Source organism: Sceloporus occidentalis, unplaced genomic scaffold, assembly GCF_023333645.1.
Source record: "Sceloporus occidentalis isolate IW3139 unplaced genomic scaffold, rSceOcc1.0.p SCAF_8, whole genome shotgun sequence".
NCBI lineage: Eukaryota > Metazoa > Chordata > Lepidosauria > Squamata > Phrynosomatidae > Sceloporus > Sceloporus occidentalis.
Genome location: NW_028316988.1, coordinates 20,949,615 through 20,972,030, shown reverse-complemented (window position 1 = coordinate 20,972,030; position 22,416 = coordinate 20,949,615). Strand labels below are relative to the sequence as shown.

General features: G+C 43.4%; 1 protein-coding gene across 1 annotated transcript in view; it reads left to right on the top strand.

The window, feature by feature from the left end:
* NCS1 (neuronal calcium sensor 1) overlaps positions 1 to 22,416 on the top strand; it is a 69,525-nt gene that overhangs the window by 31,053 nt on the left and 16,056 nt on the right. The window contains exon 4 of the mRNA XM_089535185.1: positions 10,267 to 10,291. Within this exon, the coding sequence (XP_089391311.1) occupies positions 10,267 to 10,291 (25 nt within the window). The remainder of the gene's footprint in view (positions 1 to 10,266; positions 10,292 to 22,416) is intronic.

Here is a 22,416-nt window from a genome sequence, read left to right as displayed (position 1 = left end):
GGCTTCTCCTGCAAGCAGAGATCTTGAACAGACTGGAGGGCCGGTTGAGGAGCTGAATCTTTTACCATAAGGCCCTCAGCATCTACAATCATCACCTATCAGTCCATCTTTCCACCTTGGCACTACTTTTCTCACACACCAACTCCCTCAAGAAACCAACAAGGGACGGATTTGGATCTTCATCCTCCACAAAAGCTGTTTGAGCCCTGATGACTGCCTGGCTCCATGCCAGGTGGAACCTCTGTAGGTTGGCTGGATGCTCTGGATGCTCGCCTTACATGTTAGTCAATGTGAACTTTTTTTAAAATCTCATAAATATGAATTGCTGTTGCCAAAGACCCAGCAGGGAGCAAAGCAAAAGTGTGAAAACAGGCCCTGTAGGTTCTCAATGCAGGTGGAACAAGGAGCGCCGTCTCAGTGGGTGGCTCAAAAGAGAGAGCCAGCATGGTGTAGTGGTTAGAACATTGGACTATGACTCTGGAGGCCAGGGTTCAAATCACAGGGTGTCATATTGAGGAGGGAGCAAGCTTGTTTTCTGATGTTCCAGAGAACAGGGCAATGAATGCAAACTACAAGAAAAGAGATTCCACCTCAACATTAGGAGGAATGTCCTGGCAGTAAGAGCTGTTCGACAGTGGAGCACATTCCCTTGGAGAATGGTGGAGTCTCCTTCTTTGGACGGTTTTCAAACAGAGGCTGGATGGTCATCTGTCAGAGGACTTTGATACTGTGTTCCTGCATGGCAGAATGGCTGGCCATAGAGGTCTATTCCAACTCTATGATTCTAATATCTGGAGGGCTGCACATTCCCATGAGAATTTTTGTTTCCTCCCACTCTTATTTAGAGATGGTGGGGATTGAAACTGGGATCTTTGCCATGCAAAGCAGGTGCTCTGTTACAAAGCATCTCCACAATGGGAAAAGGCTGCTTTCAACCAAGTGAGTTTCTCACTCCCATCTTGTTCAGTATTGCACACACTGGCTATCTCCAGGGTTTTGGAAAGGAGCCTTCCCCAGCCTGGGCTGCAGACATCCGGGATTCAACCTGTATGCCTCTGCAGGTAAAAGACGCATGCTCTTAGCACTGAGCTATGACAGACTCCTCAAGTATATGGACCTGTAGTGTTAGTCTCATTATGCAGGGTACATGCATTGCCAGCACAAAGTCCCAAGTTCAATTCCTAGCATCTCCAGGGGGAATCCCTCTCTCAGCCTTGGAGAGCGAATGCCCATACTTGGCTAAGCCAAGCAGCTGTCATGCCTGGCATTACAAAGGAGCTCTTGTGTGCCTGTACAGTTTCTACCAGACCTGAGCAATCCAAAGCTTCCATTGAGCTTGTCAGTCATGGGAACTATTTTCATCTGCCTGTTTTCTTCTATTCCTGAAGCAGGGCTTAGAGTGTTAACCTTTTAAAAGGAACTAATTATTGATTTGAAGTCAAAGGCTTTCATGGCTGGCATCCATAGTTTTTTGTGGGTTTTTCGGGCTATGTGGCCATGTTCTAGAAGAGTTTATTCCTGACGTTTCGCCGGCATCTGTGGCTGGCATCTTCAGAGAATGCTGACCTGGAAGAGAGTGGGTATATATATCCTGTGTGACCCTGGGTAAGGAGAAGTGATTCCCATGTTAATCTGTGTATTGTTCTGTTGTGATGGCCAGGCCTCAGGGTAGGAGGATATTCAGCAGAAGGGGATACATCAACCTTCAGCACCCTATTCACCACTACAGAGTTCTTTTGCTTGTGAGTTTGCCATTGTGATTATGGTGCCACAATCTTAAATATGAAGACAAACTAGTTACGGGTTGAGAATCCCTTGTCTGGAATTCCAAAATCTGAAATATTCCAAAATCCAAAACGTTTTTGAGTAGCATAGCTGTGCTGTATTTGGGAGGCTGGAGAGAGATGCAACTGGAAAGAGACAGAGAATCTGAAATGGCGGGAGATATGGATTCGTGCCAAGCACTATGCTTGAATTCTCACCATTTCACAGATCTTCAGTCTCTCTCCAGCCTCATTATGTCTCATGATGTATATGCAAATACTGTACAACTATTCTGAAATCAATCAATCAATACTTTAAAAATCCAAAATACAGAACACTTCTTGTTCTAAGTATTTTGGATAAAGAAATCTCAACCTGTTTATTTTGTGCTGGGCCATTCACAAATCGCTGTTGTCACTGGAGGCTACACTCTTTTTCTTTTGCTTCTTCACTGGAGTCCAGATTTCACTCCTATTTCCAGTTCTCCCATTGCCTCTAAACACTAACAGTGTCAGTGTCTGGGCAAACGAATCTGTGAAGACCATGGTGCTACCATAGAGAAGGCACTGCCGTTGGTAGCCACCATCTCATTCCCTGAAAAATCTTTAAAATCAGGTTGGTTCATATTGGAAAATGTCATTTCTGAAATGTTGATGCACCTTGCTTCACCCTAACCAGTGTATCTCTTGATACATAAAGGAGTAGGCACTTGCTTTGGTTATTCTTCCTGATTTAGCTTTAAAAATGCAAGCTGACCGTCACAGATGCCAAATTGTATAGAGTTTAGTCCAAATTCCACGCATGAATGGAGCAATTGTGACAACCCAAAATTAGTCCCGGATGAGAAGATGGGTGGACAATTCTGGCTTCAAGCCGAGCCCTTAGTTTATAGGAGTGGTGCCGAGTCAGTTCAGCCACGGAAGACCATTTAAAAAAAGGAGATTGTTGGAGAGATCAGAAAACAGAGAGGACACAGCAGCAGCAAAACGTGAGAGAAGGACAATGCAATATATTTTGGTTTAGACATGTTGGTACAGGAGACAGAAAAATCCCAAATTCCACCCTCACTTTGCAGCCCTCGGCTTTTTCTTTTTTTTTTTAAGTGCTGCCAAAAATCTGTTGTCAGAGATGGCTTCCTTTGTAGGTAGAGCTCACAAAATGGACTGCAATTCTCAAAATCCCCATTTGAGAGATTCACTGGACTTTGTTGTTCTTGTGTGCCTCAAGTTGTTTCCGACTTATGGTGACCCCAGGGTTTTCTTGGCAAGTTTCTTCAGAGACAGTTTGCCATTCCCATCCTCTGGCTTTGAGAGTGTGACTTGCCCAAAGTCACCCAGTGGATTTACATGGCCAAGCCAGGATTCGAACCCTGGTCTCCAATGTCATAGTCCAGTGCTCAAACCACTGCACCATGCTAGCGCAAGCTGGAAACTACAATTAAAAAAAAAAAAAGGGGGGGGGAGACTTTTTTGATATTCCAGGTTTCAATCAGCTATCAGGAAAAGTAACTTTCCCCCAAGATCTCACACAGAGCTTTGTCACTCTCAGCACCCGATATCCTTTAATGCAAGGAAGGGAGGCAAAGTGTGGTTTGTGGAAGCTTTGGAAGGCCACACACCACACTCTGGGCAGCCCAGGGGGGCTCCAAACATTGTGGAAAGCCTCTTCATCCCCCCCCCGCCAAGTCAATTTGTGGCATTTTGAATTGAAAAAATTGACCCCGGGTCCTGCAAAAACATCCCTGGAGTGCTACCTTTTGCCCACCCTAATCTGCATCAACAAATCAGTTCAGGCAGTGTTCAGCTCCACTAAAAGCAGGTGTTTTGTGCTTTTTGGTGTGTTTTTGTGTGTGTAAAACTAATGAGTCTTAATGGCCAATTCAAGACCAAGCTGTCCAAAAATATTGTGCATTTTAACCAGAATTGCTTATTACACTACCTCCATATCCACAGATTCCTTATCCATGGAGTCAACCATCTCTGGCTTGAAAATATTAAAAATACGTATAAATGTCAAAAAGCAAACCTTGATTTTGCTATTTTATATAAGGGACACCATTTCAATATGCCACTGTATTTAATGAGACTTAAGCATCCACAGATTTTGGTAACCATAGAGGGCCCTAGAAACAAACTCTAGCGGATACCAAGGATCCACTGTGTATCACTGAAATGAATATATTTCCTCAACCATTCAGCTGCCATGCAGCTCATATCTATGAATTCAGAGAAAACGCAAACTTGGGAGAAGTGGTAGGTTGTCACTTGTAATACCATAGTCCTGGTACATCAGTTCTGCAAACCTGGCTGTGATGCCCCACTGCTGGTAGTCTTATGTACATGCATAAGTTGCCCAGCAGGAGGGAAAGCCACAGATTTAATAGTCCTTTTTATGAAATGAATATATTCAGGGGTTTACTGCCATGAGATGTAGAGGTTCCAGATAGCCATGATGGTGAATAGCCATTTCCACTGGAAATATAGTTGTTGTTGCGTGCTCAAGTAGTTTCCAATTTAAGGGAACCCTAAGGCAACCGTATCATGGGGTTTTCTTGGCAAGATTTGTTCAGAGGAGGTTTGCCATTGCCTTCCCCTGAGGCTGAGAGAGTGTGACTTGCCGAAGGTCATCCAGTGGGTTTCATGGGTTACCTGGAAGAAGTGTTGGCTCTTTGCAGATGCCTTTTTTTCTGGCAGAGCCGGCCCTACTATTACGCAGAATGAAGCAGCAACCTCAGGCAGCAAAGGGTTGGTTATTTCACCTGTTCTTCGTAGTTTTAATGACTTTGAAAATGCTTGTCCATCTTTCCGGGTGCTGAACTTGTAATGTGCCCTTGTAATAATGTGAAGTGGTACAGTCCAGATATAGATTGACCACCTTAGTGTAATCTGTGCTTGAATTAGTTACTTTTTCCTGCATGGTGTTAATGGTTAACCAGAGTAGCTGGAATTTTTATGCGGGGAAACCATCGGAGCAAAAATAAAAGATTTAAAAATAAAGCTACAGTTTAAATCGCTGTTAGGATGTTAGTTAAGGGATCATCAACCTTTGGATTCGGAATCATTAATTTGCAAAGTGGCTCTTTTGAAGAAAATACCCAGAAAATGTGTTATGGGTTTCGGTTTTTTCAACTTTTAACAGAGATGTCTGTGTAGTACAGACCATTAGCTACAGGGTCCAATTTCCCAGATTGTTAACATTTAACCTGAAGCTGATAGCATCTCTTCTTTTTCTAAAGCAATTGGTGTTCCCAGACAAAAAGCAGCAAGCAGTCTCTAGCTTCAACAAGAATTTAAAAGGGGGTTTTATGCATATGTTTTAAAATAATTTAAATTTTTTATACCCAGTATGCTGTGGTGGTTTAAACTTTGCACTGGGGTTTAGGAGATGCAAGTTCAAGTCTTCACTTCGCCATGATTCAAGCCACCTTGAACCCCATTTTGGAGAAAGGCGGGATATAAATGAATGCATTAATGATCTGAATGATTGTGGGGCACCTACCTTATTGGGTTGTAAGAACAAGAGGCATGCATAATGCCTTAAACTCATTGGAGGAAAAGCAGGATTCAAATGTAACTCTGCACTGAAAACAAACTTTTTAAATTCAGCAGAATTGCAAAATCTGTCATTTTTGGTGGCAAGATCATGGCAGGCAGTATTAACCAGTCAGGGGTCTGAAAAGTTATCTTTTCGGACTACGGTGCCCAGAATCCTCCTTAGAATTATTATTACCAAAAAGCTCTCAAACTGGCCTGTATGAGCCTTTGAGGTCTTCCCTGACCTAGCATTTCAACTGTCTAAATCTGGAAGGCCCAGCCTTGGGGCAGGATGACGTTTTGATTCATCCTAGATCATCTATGGGCCAAAAGGGTACTTTTTACCATCTAAAGTGAATAAACTAGGGAGGTGGTGTTTTTTCAAATCCTATAATTGTAAGAAAAATAATGGCCATAATGACCATTACTAATGGGCAGATTTTGCCAGGCTTAAATATCCCGAAGGCACCAGATCCTATCTGATCTTGGAAGCTAAGCAGGGTCAGCCTGGGTTACTACTTGGGCAGGGACTGCCAAGGAATACTGGTTGCTGTAGGCTGTATTTCGGAGGAAGGAACTGGCAAAACAGCCTCTGAGTGAAATCCATGGGATCACCAGACTCAAAAGGAGACTTGAAGGCACATATACACACACCCCATGGGTTGATTTTAATCCCTCTGAAAAAGATAGAAGAGTACTGGGTGAAAGCATGTAGCCAAAAAGTATACTAGGGCTGCATCTACTACACTGCAGAAATAATCGAGCTTTAACATTCTTTGGGGCCAACCAAAATCCTTTGGTGGGCTGATATGTTGTATAGGCCAGATCTAGCACATGGCCCAAAAACTGGTTCCATTTTGGGTACTAACATCCTGCACCAGAACCAGGACAAAACAAAGTTAAGACACATTTTAAAAACTTCCAGGAAAATCCAGAGCTCTCCATTTCCACGGCATGGCAGCTGTCTGTACAGGTGTCCGGCTGGATCATCTGGCCCCTCTGCCACTGTGGGTCGCTCATGCTGAGGTCAGAATGAGATGTCCAGTGTGCGACCGTCACTGGGTGTCTTGTTCTGACCTCAGAAGCAAGTGGCCCTCGGTGGTGGTGGAAGCATCGAGTGGCCCAGCAGACAACCCCCATGCCATGGAACTGGAGGGCCAGGTAACAAGAGAAAAATAGGGCAGCTATGGGGTCAGGATAGATTCCATGGAATGTCTTCGGCCAGAGGAGACAAGGCCACCGATTCTTTAGAAGAACCTGAAAGGAGAATTGCACTCCTTCCTCTCCTCTCCCACAGCTGAGCTAAATGTGTACAAACCATTTTTGCACTTTGAAATCAGTTTGCAGCAACTGAAGTACCATAAGTGAGGAGGAAGGGGAAAAGTGGAAGGAGGAAAGGGGAACTGTGACCTTTTAAAAGCTGCTCGTAAGGTATGAAGAGGATTTATTTATTGTATTTATACCCCGCTCTTCAGCCAAAAGGCTATCAGAGCGGCTTACATTATTTTAAATTAGACATTTCTCTGCCCTCAGGCTTACAATCTAAAAAGACAAGACACAAAAGGAGAAGGGATTAATCTTCCTAATCCTTAAAAGAGATTTCCTGCATGGCAGGGGGTTGAATTAGATGGCCCTTGGGGTCTCTTCCAACTCTATGATTCTATGATTCTGTAATCTGGACTGTCCCTGCCAAATTGGGACAGTTGCGATGGACATTATTCTTGACAAAATTATTCATTCTCTCGCTTGTGTCCAACTTGGCTGGCTCTGAACATGGATGTGTAAAAGGAGGACGAGGAAAAATCCACGGTGTGTCCATCTCTCATCTGCCAGTGTGGAAGCATGGCCATTGCAGCATGGCAGCATCTCCTGCAGAAAATTCTAGTTCCCATGAGTGTCAATCCATCACTCCGCTAATGCATCTTTTGTCCTTCCACCTCCGGCAATATACTCTGCTTAAGTCCTTCCAGCGTTGTTCTCCAAAACTATTGTGCTTGGATTAAACCCGCCTACTTGTCCCCCACATCTGCCCTCCTCCCGCTCCAAGAAATGAATAAATATCGATTTATTTTGGGCTAATTAAAATTCCTCTTGAAAGAACTATCCACCCAGGCTCACAATTTCATTTGCTTAAGTACTGAGAAATCACAAGAAAAGAAAGGGGAGTTTCCATCTCTTTGCCTTAGTTCTCTTTTTATCTCTGCGTATTACCAGCAAATGGCTTTTTATTTTATTTGGAGGGCAAGAATGGTCAAAGCATTTATCAGAGAGACAGAGACTGCTTCCATATCTGACAAAACTGTGTGTGTGTGTATCCATGTCCATCCCTTCTGGATTAATGTTCCCTCTAATTTTGTGGAAATATAGCTTTCTCTTTTTTTGTTGTTCATTGTAGACATCAGACGTTCAAACCAGCCCTGTGTAAAAGTAGGAAAATATTTATAATCTCAGACTCCAGTACCCAGGGTGACCAGAAGACATAACCACAAAGGAGGACAAGGCACCATAAAATGTAGGTCATTCAACAAATATGTAGGACGTGGCCAAATAAAAGCTAAAAATACTCATATAAACTTAAACTCGTGCTTCTTAGTCCTGCTCAGAATGGAGGATATTTTGAAATTCCTCCTGGACAAAAGGTTGAAATGTAGAGTATGTCCTGAAAAAGGAGGACCTCTGGTCACCCTGCCACTACCTAAATTAGTGGTTAGAAGTATAGTGGTTTTAGGTTGGACTAGGAGCCTGGAGACCAGGGTTCAAATTCCTGCTCAGCCATGGAAACCCACTAGGTATCCTAGGGCAAGTCATACTCTCTCAGCCTCAGGGGAAGGCAAAGATAAACCCCTTTTGAACAAATCTTGCCAAGAAAACCCTTTCAGGTTGCTCTGGGGAGAAAAGCAGCATACAACTGAAATTAAATTAAACCTGTGATAGAGTCAGTTTAGGGTCACCATAAATTTGAAGCACACAACAACCAATACTCAAGTAATTCCAGCCTTTCTAACACAAACCTTGGAATTTTTCCAGTCACTTTTCTAATTTTTGACAATCTACTCTCCTGGCAGCCATTTTGCCATCTGACCCCTGAAACCACCTTTTTGATCTCAAGCAAGAGATGCTGTGGCATCACTAGGAAAAGGTAAAATAAAAGCCCAATCTGTTCTTTTTGGCTCTTCAGAGAAAGAGAGAATGGGGTAAAACAGACAGCCCCAAAGGAGTGGCATGATACTGCCCCAAAGAGAGCTGGATTGAGGCTGCGGCAACCACACGCTGCAGCCTTAATCCAGCCAGCTTCCACCCCAAATAGGAGCGAAAAAAGTTGCCCTTTCCGCCCCAGCAGCAGTTTTTTGGAGTTTCTGCAGCACATGTAAATGCCGTGCCGCCGAAACGCTATGAAGCCGTTGCGCATGCAGTCAGCCATGCGGTTTCCCGGTGGCGTGGGGGCATCATCAGAGCATGCAGCATCTAAACATCACACTCAGACGCTGCCCCCAAGCTGGTGCAAAGGGGCAGTCTGCTTCTCCCCAAAGTGAGTTTTATCGCCTAGATATAACCACTGCTTAAAACAGGGCGCCTGTCAGAGAAGGAATAAAAATAGTAATGTAAAAGAGAAGAGGGAAAGGGAGTCTGTGTGTGTGTGTGTGTGTGTGTGTGTGTGTGAAGATTCTTGGCATTATGTGAAACTTATTCATCAAAACCAAGTGGGAAGGAAGTGAGATTGCTCTGAAGTTTGGGATTAATATAGGAAACATGAAGAGCTGAGCTACATCAAAAGGACTCAAAAGCCTTGCTTGCACACCCTTTCTCAGAAAAGTGCGCAAACAGTTGGCAGGGAGCTGTCAGGCTCAGTGTTGAGATGAGCAGGTACAAAGAAGTGGAAAGGAGGACACCATGGGTAGCTCGGAAGGAAAGTGGTCTGTTGGAGGCAGGGCAAACGTAGCACAAGATGCACGGAAACCACAGTTTGCATACTGAGAGCCCAACCATGGCTGTCTATGTACTTGGAAAGAGTTTGCTTTCCATGTTGTACCCATAAATTGTGATGCCTTGTAACCACAGTTTGCAAACCCACTTCAAACCACGTTTTCTGGAGGGATATCCTGATTTACATTAACTGTGGTTTATGCCAATGCCAGTGATGTCTGGTGTCTGCTGAAACTGGTGAGGCAAAAGGGGAGTGTCACCATCAATGAAGCCAAGAGTTCACCAAAGGCAGAGCCAGCTATTTCTAGTTTGATACCCAGATTCGTCCCAGATTCAGGGATGAGCCACACTCTCTAGCCTAGAGAGCCACACTGGTTGTTTTTCCACTCCTCTGAAGCTCCAGGTTGGGACCAGAAGTGATGTTACATCACTCTTGCTTGCATTTTTGGGTATTTGGCGAACATTATTATAGAATCATAGAGTTGGAAGGGACTGCAAGAAACATTTAAACCACCTCTCCGCCATACAGGAATATATGGCTAAAACACTGCCAAAACATGGTCATCCAACCTGTGTTAAAAGATCTCTGAAGAGAGAGAGATAATCTTCCCTCCTCCCCTTCAAGGAAGTATATTCTACTTTCAAACTGTTCTTACACTCAAGAAAGTATTCAGATGTTTAAATCTAATCTCTTTTCTTGCAACTTGAATTCATTGGCACGTGTTCTAGATTCTGGAGAAGCAAAAAACAGGCTACTTGCATCTTTTATATGAGATCCTTTCAAGTATTTAAATGTGGTTATCACATTTAATGTTCCCCTGGACCAGGTTCTCCTGCAGCTTGTTATACAGCTAAAAGGGGAAGCTAAACATAGCCAGACACACATGCTAGACTTTGAGAAAGCTGGCTTTGGTAAACTTCAGGAAATACTGGGTGTGATCCCATGGTCAGGAATATTAAAAGAGAAGGGAGTTCTGAGAAATAAAATCATGTGTGCGCATATTTCAGCTAACTTGTAAATTTGTATTTTTCTTTTCTCCCACAGTTACAGAGAAGGAGGTCCAGCAATGGTGAGTTGTCAGTGCAATTCCAATTTACTTCTGAGCTTATCTGGGTGTGCATGCATGTGCAAAAGTGCTGCATGGGGAACCTGTTGGTAAACAGAGTGTGGCATTGCATGTGGATGTTCATCCATCTGCTTGACACTGATCTCCCAGTGGGCCTGTCTCCTTGCAGAATGCAGGCTTGTGACATGCCACAGCTTGTGAAAGACAGAACTGCTCTCTTAGCACCATCTGGAGAGGGAGGTGGGCTATGCAAAAAACAGTACTAGAGATCTTAGCTCTGACAAACAGGAAGAGAAAAATTGGATGGCCAGATTAGATGAAAGGGCTGAGTAGTATTCAGTGTCTCCAAATCTATTCCCCAAATCTATCCAGAAGAGCCTACAAATGTAATTGGGGAAATTGAAGCATATACTCTCAAAATCTCAAGGGCCATTTAATTCAACCTAGGAATACACAATTACAGCATGTGTTTAAAGACTACCAAAGATGGAAAGGCTACCCACCCACCCGACACACACAAGGTAACCTAGTCCACTGTCAAATAGCACTTAGAGTAAAAAAAAAAAGGACTTCCTAAAGTTTAGGTGGAGTCTCTTGTAATTTGAATCCACTGGATCATGTTCTAGTCTCTTGAGCCACAGAAAACAAGCTTGCTTTATCCCTCCAAAGACCATGTCACCTCTCAGTTTTCTCTTCTCCAAGCTAATCATACCCAGCTCCCTCAGCCGTTCCGCATAGAGCTTGGTTTCCAGATCTTTGACCACCCTTGTTACCCTCCTCTTCTGGTCACATTCCATCTTATCAAGATTCTTCAACTGTGATGATGATCAGAAATGGACACAGTAGTCCAGATGGGGTCTGACCAAAGCAGACTAGAGTGGCACCACTCCTTCCCTTGATTTGGGCATTGTGCTCCTGTTGATGCAGCCCAGAATTGCATTGACAAAGGAGTACTTTACCCATCGCCATTCTGCTTTTTTTTTTTAGCCAGCCTCTTTCCAGCTCCATTTTACTACTCACATCCCAAAGCAAATATCCATGGTTCCTGTGCCCCTGCCCCTTTCCTATGAATGAGAAAGCAGCTGTAATGACTGGATGGCCCTTGTAGTCTCTTCCAACTCTATGCTAGGAAATGCTGGGAAGTGTAGTTTTGTAAGACATTTAGCCTTCTCTGTCAGAGAACTCTGGTGCCACAGTAAACTACAAATCCCAGAATCCCCTAGCACTGAACCAGAGCAGTTAAAGTAGACTGGATTATTTCTGTAGTGTGTTTTGGACCTAAAGCACAGATTCAGTCTTTCTTGCAGTCAGTTGAAGCAGTCTTCTCTAACTGGTCATCCACCAGCTGCCCCAGGTGACAACTCCCATCACTCTTAGATCTCTTGCTGGCTGGAACTGGTGGGAGTTATAGTCCAAAAGGATGCACCAAACCATCATCTCCTCTAATTGCTGCTCAGATGAGGAGGGAAGGTTGTTCTCCCTCAGTCTCTGCATGGATGTTCTTCTCCAAGCCCACTGCTGGTTGCAGAAAACGTTCTCCCTGACTCTCTCTGTTTATTCATGAACATGCATGCGTTGGCATGCACCTTGCAGACAGCCTGTGGCTTGCTGAAAATCAAACAAAACACACCATTAGACAATGGGAAATAAACACCTTTCTCCGCCTTTATGAAAATGGAAAACACTGCCACCATCATAACATAAAAGAAAATAGAGGTGGGAGGGAAGGAAGAATCCACCAGCAAAGCTGAACAGCCAAATGTGCAAATGTTCTGGTTACTTCTTGGCTTCTTACCAGGGAATGATTGGAGAAGAGGGTGGAAAAGAGCTTGCTCGGGGCCAAGATTGGCAACGTTTGCCTGATTTGGGCACCGGCTCTTGTTGGACGGAGGCCCACATGCTGCATGGATGGTCAGTGCATAATGTGTGGGGAATGCACATGCTTCTCTTTAAAAACGGCACCAAATTAGGAGGGGTAGCTAATACCCCAGAGGGCAGGATCAGCATTCAAAATGATCTTAACAGATTGAAAAGATGGGCCAAAACCAATAAAATGCATTTCAACAGGAATGACTGCAAGGTGCAGGGGAAATGAAATGCAGATATATAAGATGGGCCACTGTTGGACTAGGACTCCTGGAGATCAGGGTTTGAATCCTGCTCAGCCATGTGGGGAGCACATTTTCTTCCCAAAAATCTTGTGATCCCCTCCCACTGAAACAACTTCACTGGCTGCCAGTTTATTTCCAAGGACTATGCAAAGTGTGCTGATCTTAGAAGTGTTTCCCAAACTTTGGTCCTACATGTGTTTTGGACTTTAGCTCCCAGAAGTCCCAGCTAGCATGGCCAATAGTCAGGAATTCTGGGAGCTAAAGTCCAAAATATCTGGAGGACCATGGGAAACAGTCCTATCTGAAAGACTGTCTCCCTATACAAGGCAGCTCCAGTTTTAAGATCTGAAGGAAAGGGCTTACTCACAGTCGCACCACTATCCTAGGCACATTTGGTGAGGACACAGAAGAGGACATTCTTGGTGGCTGCTCCCAGGTTCTGGGATGCTTGTCCCTGGCAGCTGAAGATATTTTTATCAGGCAGGCCTTTGAGTTGTAAACTGTATATATATATGTATATATAGCAGTAGCATGAGTGTTGGACTGCAACTCTGGAAGCCAGGGTTCAATTCCTGGCTCAGCAATGGAACCCATTGGGTGGCCTTGGGCAATACACATGCTCTCAGCTTCAGAGGAAGGCAATGGCAAACCTCCTCTGAACAAATCTTGCCAAGAAAACCACACAATAGCTTTGCCTTTCTGTTGTTGTTTGTCTTTAAGTCATTTCCGACTTACGTCAACCCTAAGGCGAATTTATCATGGGGTTTTCTTGGCAGGATTTGTTTAGAGGAGATTTGTCATTGCCTTCCCCTGAGGCTGAGAGAGTGTGACTTGTGCGAGGTCACACAATGGGTTTCCATGACCAAGCTGGGAATCAAACTCTGGTCGTCACAGTCCAACACTCAAACCACTACACCAGGCTTGGCACTAGGGTCACCATAAGTTGGAAATGACTTGAAGGCACACAACAAAAACGAGTGTAAAGAGGAGTGTTGTATTTTGTTATTATGTGTGTGATATTTATTCATTTGAAATACTGTTGTTGTTGTTTTAATTCTGTACCTTCCGGTCTCTGCAGACCTTATCTTTCTGACAAGTGTTTGCTTGCCATTGACTTCTCTGAGGCTAAGATAGTGTGACATGTCCAACTTCATGCAGTGACTTTTCATAGCTAAGTGGGGATTTGAACCCTGATCTCCTAGAATCCTACACTCAAACCACTAGGCTGCACTGGCTCCACCTGTGGTGTCCCTTTCCTAGGTGTTTCTTGACAAGATTTATTCAGAGAGGATTTGCCATTGCCTTCCTCTGAGGCTGAGAGAGTGCAGTTTTCCCAAGTGGGCTTCCATGGTTAAGCAGGGATTTGCACTTTGGCCTTCTGGCATCTTAGTCCAACACTTAAACCATTATATCACTCTGGTGTTTGAAATAGAGTGCAGGTAATTATTTTTCAAATCGGTATCCAAGGCTTAACATCTTTACAAAGCATTATCTGTGTTTATAACATGTTTGACTTTCTTTATCTCACAGTAAACAAACATACCTAGCTGCTAATGCAAAGGGCACGGTTGTGATCTGGAAAGTGTTGCATTTATATAATGTACGTTGTACTTCATAAAAAGCAATCAAATCTTTTTTATATATTACCCACACCTTCTTTTTCTGAGGATCCACTGCTAAATGTCTGTCTTTGAGTGCATCAGCACAACAAGAATAACAAATAGGAAATCCAGCACATTTTTACTTATGATGGGCTTCATACAGTCAGAGTAGAACAAATGCCAGTCAAACCTCTCTGGGAATGGAGTTTCTGCCACCAAGGAGGCTCTATCTTTCCTATCTTTCCACAGAGGTACCTGTGAGGGTGGTGGGTCAGAGAGAAAGCCTCTCCAGGACACCTCAAGACATGGGCAGGTTCATCAGGATGAATACAGTCCTTCAAATAACCTGGACCTGAGCCGTCCAGCTGCTGCGTAGTGGATAACAGTGTGAGTTGTCACCTGAGAAACTTCTCGATTTAGGCACCACCTTGGCTGCAAACTCCCACGATGACCACAGAAAAGTCTTGTGCCTTAGATCTGTGCATCTTGTAAGACTGCTTTGTTGAAGCTCAGGTTGAATGCAAAAGGCCCAGGCACCCAGAGATGGTCCCCGGACATTTGAACTGACTCTGAAACTCACTTTTTTCTCACTCCTCTCTCAGTGAAACAGGGACAGGCTCCATGGCAAAGGGGTGAAAAATCTGATACAGGTTTTAAGCACACTTCAGTTATTCAGGGTACTGAAACCATATTGGAGGTTCTGCCCCATGGAAAGCTCTACCAAAGTTTGGGCTGGAACCAGGAATAGGTTGGGTTTACCATCCTGCTGATTAGGAAGCCTCAACTGCTACTGCAGTAGGATTCTCTTGGCACAGGAAAAAACAATTGATAATGCAATGGAGCATTGTTTTAGGATTGTGATTCTTACGTTTTACATGTCTCTTTAAAGTAACTGGTCTGAAACATTGGCACCGTGGAATCAATTTAAACATAGTTGCATGGAAACAGTGTTCCAACTGTAAAGGCTAATTGATTGATTGATTGATTAGTTCATTCACTGACTGATTGATTGGACTGACAAATTGATTTAAAAGTTTGTGCCTCATCCTTCTGGCATTTATATACCACTCAGCTTGAGTAATAGTAATGAAAACTAGTAGGAGGATATAATGAATTGACAAGCCACAACTTTACAGTCTAGGCAAGCATATACCATGAAATGGGCTACAGCGCACAGAAGCTTGTGCCAAATAAAACCTATTAGACCAAGATCCTACATTAAGTACGGTAGGTAGAATCATGTGGCCCAACAGCTCTTCCTGCTTTATCAGGCAGGGGCTACTGTGAGACAGGGGTCTGTTCTCCTGTTGATCAGGACATAGCAGACTGATAGTTCCCTGTCATTTTTACTCCTTGCACCAGAGATTGTTGGAGGGATGAGGAGGATGTCAATTTGTTGCACCCCAGTCCTAGAATCCTAGAGTTGAAAGAGACCCCAAGGGCTATCCAGTCCATTTGGCCATGCAGGAAGACACAATCCAAGCACTCCCTGTAACAAGTGGCCATCCAGCCTCTGTTTATAAACCTCCAAAGAAGGAGACTCCAACACTCTCCAATGGAGTGTGTTCCACTGTCAAACAACTCTTACCATCAGGAAGTTCTTCTTAACGTTTAGGTGGAATCCCTTTTCCTGTAGTTTGAATCCATTGCTCCATGTCCTAGTCTCTGAAGCAGCAGAAAACAAGCTTGCTCCATCCTCAATATGACATCCCTTCAAATATTTAAACATGGTTATCATGTTACCCCTTAACCTTCTCTGCCTTAGGCTAAACATACTCAGCCACTCCAAACATAAGCCATTTTTCATAGTGCATGGTTTCCCGACCTTCAACAAGAGAACAGACCCCTGTTGCTCATGGTATCTGATGCATGGAAAAAGAATTGGGGGATTTTGACAATCGTTCCAATAATCCCACAACTGTGAATATGTAGGGACCCTGAATACAAATGAGTTGGTGTTGTTTTTAACTGCTCTTGAGTCGACCACGACTAATGGTGACCCTGTGGATGAAACATCTCCAAGACCCCCTTGTCCTCCACTGCTCTGCTCAGCTCCTGTGAATTCAGATCTGTGACCTTTCTAACTGAGCCTATCCATCTGGCATGCGGTCTTCCTCTGTTTCTGCTACCTTCTACCATCCTTACTGATGTATAGGTCCAGGTAGCGGAATAGTGAATTCCTCCCTTAGTCTTTTAGGTACTGCAGGATTATTTGCCTTTCTTAAAAACTATAAAAAAGGTGCAGTGAAACTTGTACAGGGGAGCAGAGCGTCTTCTCCTTTGCAGATACATTCTGGTCCCACCTGACTTGTGGAAACCTAGTATTCCCCCCATCTCTTCAGTCCAAGCAGCCCATCATAACTCGTTGCCTCTTTACCACCTCCTGCTTTTCTCTTCCTTGCTGAGTCACAACCGCAGTAATCTGAAAAAAGATATATACACTTGTCTCTCATCATCTTTACCCATCAATTTCTTCTCTGCTTCCTCCCTCCCACCTCTCCACCCAGCTTGGCTTGGCATAAGCAGCCTGATCGATGGTTTGACAGATCTGGGTGGCCCTGTTGTATAATGCTCCCCCCATCCATCTCTCCCCTCCCCACCTCCGCCCCCAATCTGCTGTTTCTCTGCCTTCGTTTCTTGTTTATTCCTTCCCCGTTTTATATTTGCCAGATTTCATCAGCACGTGGGAATTGGATGTTTCCTTCATAGCTTGTTTCTGGGGAGGAGGAGGGAATTAGTTGCTCCTATTAGATAATTTCAGCATTAAACTGAACAAAACAATGAGCAAGGGAGAAAGGGAATGAGCAAAAACTCTTCCATGTAATTGAAAAATGAGTGAGAGTAAGCAAAAATCTAATTTTCTCATGCCTGCTGCTCTTTATCATCTTATACAGTGCCTCAGCAAAATCAGTCATAAAGTACTTTTTCATTTTCATGGCCCATTGTGGTCCTTTTCATGCGCTGACTCTTACAGTAGATTTATGAATTGATTCAGTGATGTGACCCATTTTACAGATGGCGAACTAAAGAGGAGAGAGGGGGCCAAGTGCAGATAGGATATCTAGCCATCATTTTGGGATCTTAACTCTGGTTTGGCACATTTGAATCACTAAATCATGGTTTAGGTATCAGCACAAACAAGAATATGAAAATATACTTTGGTTTGTCAGTTATGGTTAATCACACTAAGCAGACTTGCCCAAAGCCACTGTATTAGGATTATAGTCTATAAAGTTTACTCTTATCCATGCTTATTCAGAGGTAAATCCAAATCAATTTGTTGGGGCTTACTTCCTTGTCATTCTCAAATCCAGAAAATATATTCAGGGGTAGCCATGTCAGCTATAGACCAAAATACAACATTCAAAATCCACAAAACAGTAATATCTCTATTGGGCCAAGTGAAAATGCACAAAATACATCATGCAAGCTTTCAATGCTCCACTGGCTTCTTCATCAGACAAAGGTGTTTAAAACCATACAGGAGAAGAAAATAAAATGACAGTGTTAGAGTCACAGGCCTACCTTTTGTCAAGATGTTGTTTTTGTTGTTGTCAGTTGATTGGGAGGAATATCAATGCAGTCAGAAGGCACTCTTCTTTTTGGCCCTGTAGTCTCTGGGAGAGAAAGAGTCATAAAATCAAGGTAATACAATTTTAATTTTATTAATAACAGAAAAAGCAACTTCCCTTGAGATCCAGGTTGTTTCAGTCATGGGTGACACTATCCACCCCTTTCTTAGGCAGAGAACATTGAATTTCTCAAGAGTCTTCTGTAGTGTTGCATCTGAAAAGCCTTGCCTAACCCCCTTGTCAATTGGAAACCATTTGGTGGCCTCTTGTCCTAAGTATGCATCAGGACAATCAAATACTATGGCTTCCACATTTCTGTAAGTGCAACCCATAGCTTTTCTTGGATCTACTGATGCAGCAGCTGATCAATTGATAATTTTGGCCCTGAGGGTAGTCTTCCCCCTCCTGCTTGCTATACAGGATGTTTTGAAAAATACCTACTCTCCATGTTAACCAGTGAAGTCAGAGATGATGGAAGTTGTACTCTAAAACATCTGGAGAGCATCAGATTGAGGAAGGATGCAAGAGCACATAAGGCCAAAAGCAAAAACAGATTCTGTTTCGATAGGGAATGTACTTAATAACACCATGCAGCTATCCCTCGATACAGGTACCTGGGAGTCATTCCAGGTTTCTCATCCAGGGAAGATCATGTCTGAGCTTTCAGTGCGTCCAACAACTTGAGTGCATCCAACAGCTGCACCAGTGCTTTTACGAAATATGAAAGTGCTGGTTTCCCCTCCAGGATTTCCCTGCTAGAAAGCCATTGCAAGTTGCTGCTTCTTTTTCATTCCTTTGTGCCCTGCAGAAATGAATTGTACAATGGGGTGTGTCTGACTTTGGTCATGAAAGATGAGACCTTGCATCTCGGAAGATTATCTAGCCTCCAGGAAGATTATCTAGCCTCCAGAGTGCATCTCGACTCTCTCTGTGAAATGCTACGTGTGCACTTTCTTGCCTTTGTTTTCCTTCAACGGACTGAATTTAATAACAGTAATGTTAACAGCAACCATAATAACAAATGCTACCAAAATATAGCAAATTGTAGAATTGTAAACAGTATTTGTCCTCAGTGCTTCACATACGTTAAGTGAAGGTCAAACTAGACATGAAAGGAAATGTGTATTTCATATGATTAACTTGTTCTTTGCCTGATAAGGAAGCCAGTGGAGCTTGAAAAGCTTGCATCATGTGTTTTGTGTCTTCATTGTTTCGAAAAAGGTATCACTGTTTTGTGGGTTTGGGATGTTATTGTATTGTTGTGGTCACTGTGGTTAAGGTTGCATCCTTAATTGGTTATCCGAAGTTTTAGTTAATTCATTCATGGTTCTAGTCAAGAAACAGAATGTCAAAGCTTTAATTTTGGGGACTGCAATATCCAGAACACTCCAGCCAGCATTCCAGGAGTTTTGTTCTCCCCAAAAGTAAGGTTTCTGAGCTTTGTCGAGGAGACGTTGGTGCCAGAATCTGTGCTGGTAAAGCTCTGAGACAGTGGTGTGGACTACCACTTTCAATTTGGATTCAAATGTTCGCCTGCTAGAAGAATAAAAATCTCTATCAGAGGAAAATGAAAATAAAAGGAAGATTCTGGGCAATCCTCTGTCTGCTCTGTTTCCCCCTTTTAGGTAGGTGCTTTAGAAGAGCAACAAAATCACAGGCATGCATTCAGAAAATAAACATTCCCTCATCTGTCAAGCACTTGCCCTCACTCCAAAGCTCACCTTGCAGTTTCAGAAAAGGTTGCTGGTGTGGGCTGGGATGTGGGTTTTAGAGCGATTCTCTCTATTCTGGAAATATAGCCTCTTGCTATTAGAGGTGAAGCAGGGATGGCGTTTTTTGCTGCACAAAGAATTTCAGGGAATCAATTAAGCATCAAAAGGCAGAAAGCTTTGTTTGAGAGCCAGGTCAGCCACTTCTACTGTTTGCTGGAATAACCCATCACCTGCCACTCCTTTTTGTACCTCTAAGAAGCGATGGCCAGACTGATTGTATGAAAGTAGCCCAATCCCTCATAGCTCCCAGATGCAATCTGCCCAATTTCCTCATGGGTTCTCTTTCCATTTGTTGTCTATCTCAGGTTGATTTTTTGGAGCTGAATTTGGAGTGTCTGGATTTTGCAGAGTGGTTTCCTAGTTACTTTCCTCCCTCATTCTTGATGATGAACAAAGGGAATTGGACTCAATGCTTGCTGTGTCCTTGAGTACATCTTAAGGTGTTTAAAAGATATATTGCATTAGCCTTCAGAGGTAACATAAAAGCTTTTTTTGTGTGGTCTTGGCAAGAATTGTTCAGAGGAGGTTTGCCATGGACTTTTTCTGAGGCTGAAAGAATGTGACTTGCCCAAGGTCATCTATTAGGTTTCCATGACTGAGCAGAGATTTGAACCCTGGTCCCCCAGAATCAAGTCCATCACTCAAATTGCTACAACAGGTAGGATCCCATTTTGTATGCCTTCACGTCTACTCAGACCTATGGTGGCGCTCTCATAGGGCTCTCTTGCTAAGATTTGTTCAGAGGACGCTTGCCATCACCTTCTCTACCTAAGGTAGAGAATATGACTAGCTCAAGGACATCCAGTGGGTCTTCATAGCTGAACAGAGATTCAAACCCTGCTCTCCCAAAGTCCTAGTCAAATCACTACCTCATGCTGGTTCTTCCCCCCACTAGGCGTTAAACTTTTGCTTTGCCTGCATGTGGTTTAGATCAAGCAGCTATGTGCTGATTTTGCCCAGATGCACAATATACAACCCCCCAAAAAGAAGTTTGCTTCCTTACCAAATTTTTCTTATTTTGATTTTGCTAATTGACACAGGTTTGAATCAAGGTTAAATCTTGCTGCATCCCAGATGCTTGAGGGTTGGTCTGCTGGGAGCATAGCTGATGTCTGCTCTCTACAAATCAAGAAATATGGGATTTTAAGTATCCCATATGGCCTCAAGACAAGGCTGACCAAGCCTCCTAATAAGCCCCCTTGGGTTTTTCTACATCCCATAGAAAAATGGAAGACCTGGGAATCTACAGACAGATGAAGGTGGCACCAGCAAGTTGGTAGTATCAGTGTAGAGCAACAAGACTTTTGGACATCTACTAGGAGCAAGCTTGGGCTCCAGCTGCATATTTTTATTCCTCTTGGCATCAGACCTTGCCCCTTACAGGCTCCATCCCCTTCTTGGAGAACAGAGTGTCTTTGATTTCACATCCTCATAAAAACTCTTCTAGAACATGGCCACATGACCCAAAAAACCCACAAAAACTATTTTATGAGCATTGTTCCCAGAATCTCCTAGGAATTCTGGGATTTGTTGTCCAAAACCTCACATTACTGATCACTGTTGCTTTTATTTAACAGTAACAGCAACAACTGTTGTTAACATAGAAGGGAGCAAACTCATCCCTTAGATTTAAAGCTTCCTACTGACAAGGAGGTGGGATCAGGTCCCATCCCGAGAGCTGTTCAGAGGAAAAGGGGTGCCAGGGAATCAGCCCTTCTTCCCTGCAAGTGGGCTTATATGGAGAAAAGGAACCCAGGCAAACAGGAGCTACCAAGGGTGAGACTTTCCACAGCATGCTTTGACCAAGCCAACCTCTTCCCCCCCTGCATCCCACCCATCCATGCACTGGAAAAGGTAAGCCAGAATCCCACCATGACAGCTGCAACATCCATCATGTTCCACTTTCCTGTAAATATTATTCTAACACCAGCTGCTGCCTTACCTAAATCAGAAATAACAACCGGGAGGGGAAGGGGGCCAATGAGTAAATATTTGGGCCACTTGTTCCCCTGTTTCCCCCTCCATGGATTAAGGAAATAAGATGGATTGCTGTTGTGGTTTATCTCCATTTGGACACAAGTCACCGCAGTCCTTGGATGCAAGGAGACAGTGTTAACCTCTTCATGGCAGGCACTGCTGACAAGAGCAATATGCGGTTTCTGAATCAAGGGCGGATGGTGGTGGTGGTGACACTCCCGTTGTCCTGAATTGGCGGGGACAGCCCCCATTAATCCTCCGTCATCCCACTTTTCAGATGCTTTCCCAGTTTCTCAAGGCTCATCTATGTTCACGATGTGGTTTTGATCAACAACCAGGAGAAGAAACTGGGGACACGTCTAAGGATGCTCAAAATATGGTAGTTTTATAGGTTAAAAAGCCCAACATGTTTCCACAGGCCTTTGTCAGAGACTATTTGGAATCTCATAAATTTCTGATTCTGTTTAGAATCTCAGAATTGTATAAATTTCTGAATCAGAAACTCTGAAATCATATACTGAACAAATGAATAATAGAATCACAGAGTTGTAAGAGATCTCAGTCCAGTGCAACTCCATTCTGCTTTGCAGGAATACTCAAAGCACTCCCAACAAATGAGCATCCAGTTTCTATTTAAAGAAGGTGCTTAAACAGAGAAAACATATTCCACTGTCAAGCAGCTCGTACTTCCAGGAAGTTCTTCCTACTGTTTAGGAATTGGAATAGTTTCACCATCTTTCTAAATATCATGTGAAGAAGGCATTCAGATATACACAATCCAAAAACGTTGGGCTTTTCATTACTTATAAACTACCATCTTTTAAGAATCTTGCGATGTATCTCCATTGGACGGTTCCCAGACTGTATATGCCCTGCAGAAATAATCCAGTTTGACACCACTTTAACTTCCCTGGCTCAATGCTATGGAATCCTGAGCATTGTAGTTTTGTGAGACATTTAGCCTTCTCTGTCAGAGAGCTCTAGTGCCATAACAAACTACAATTCCCAGATTTCCACAGCACTGAACCATGGCAGAAAGCAGATCCTATGAGAAGTGGAGGCAGACAAAAAGAAAAGGTCATCTTTGAATGCATT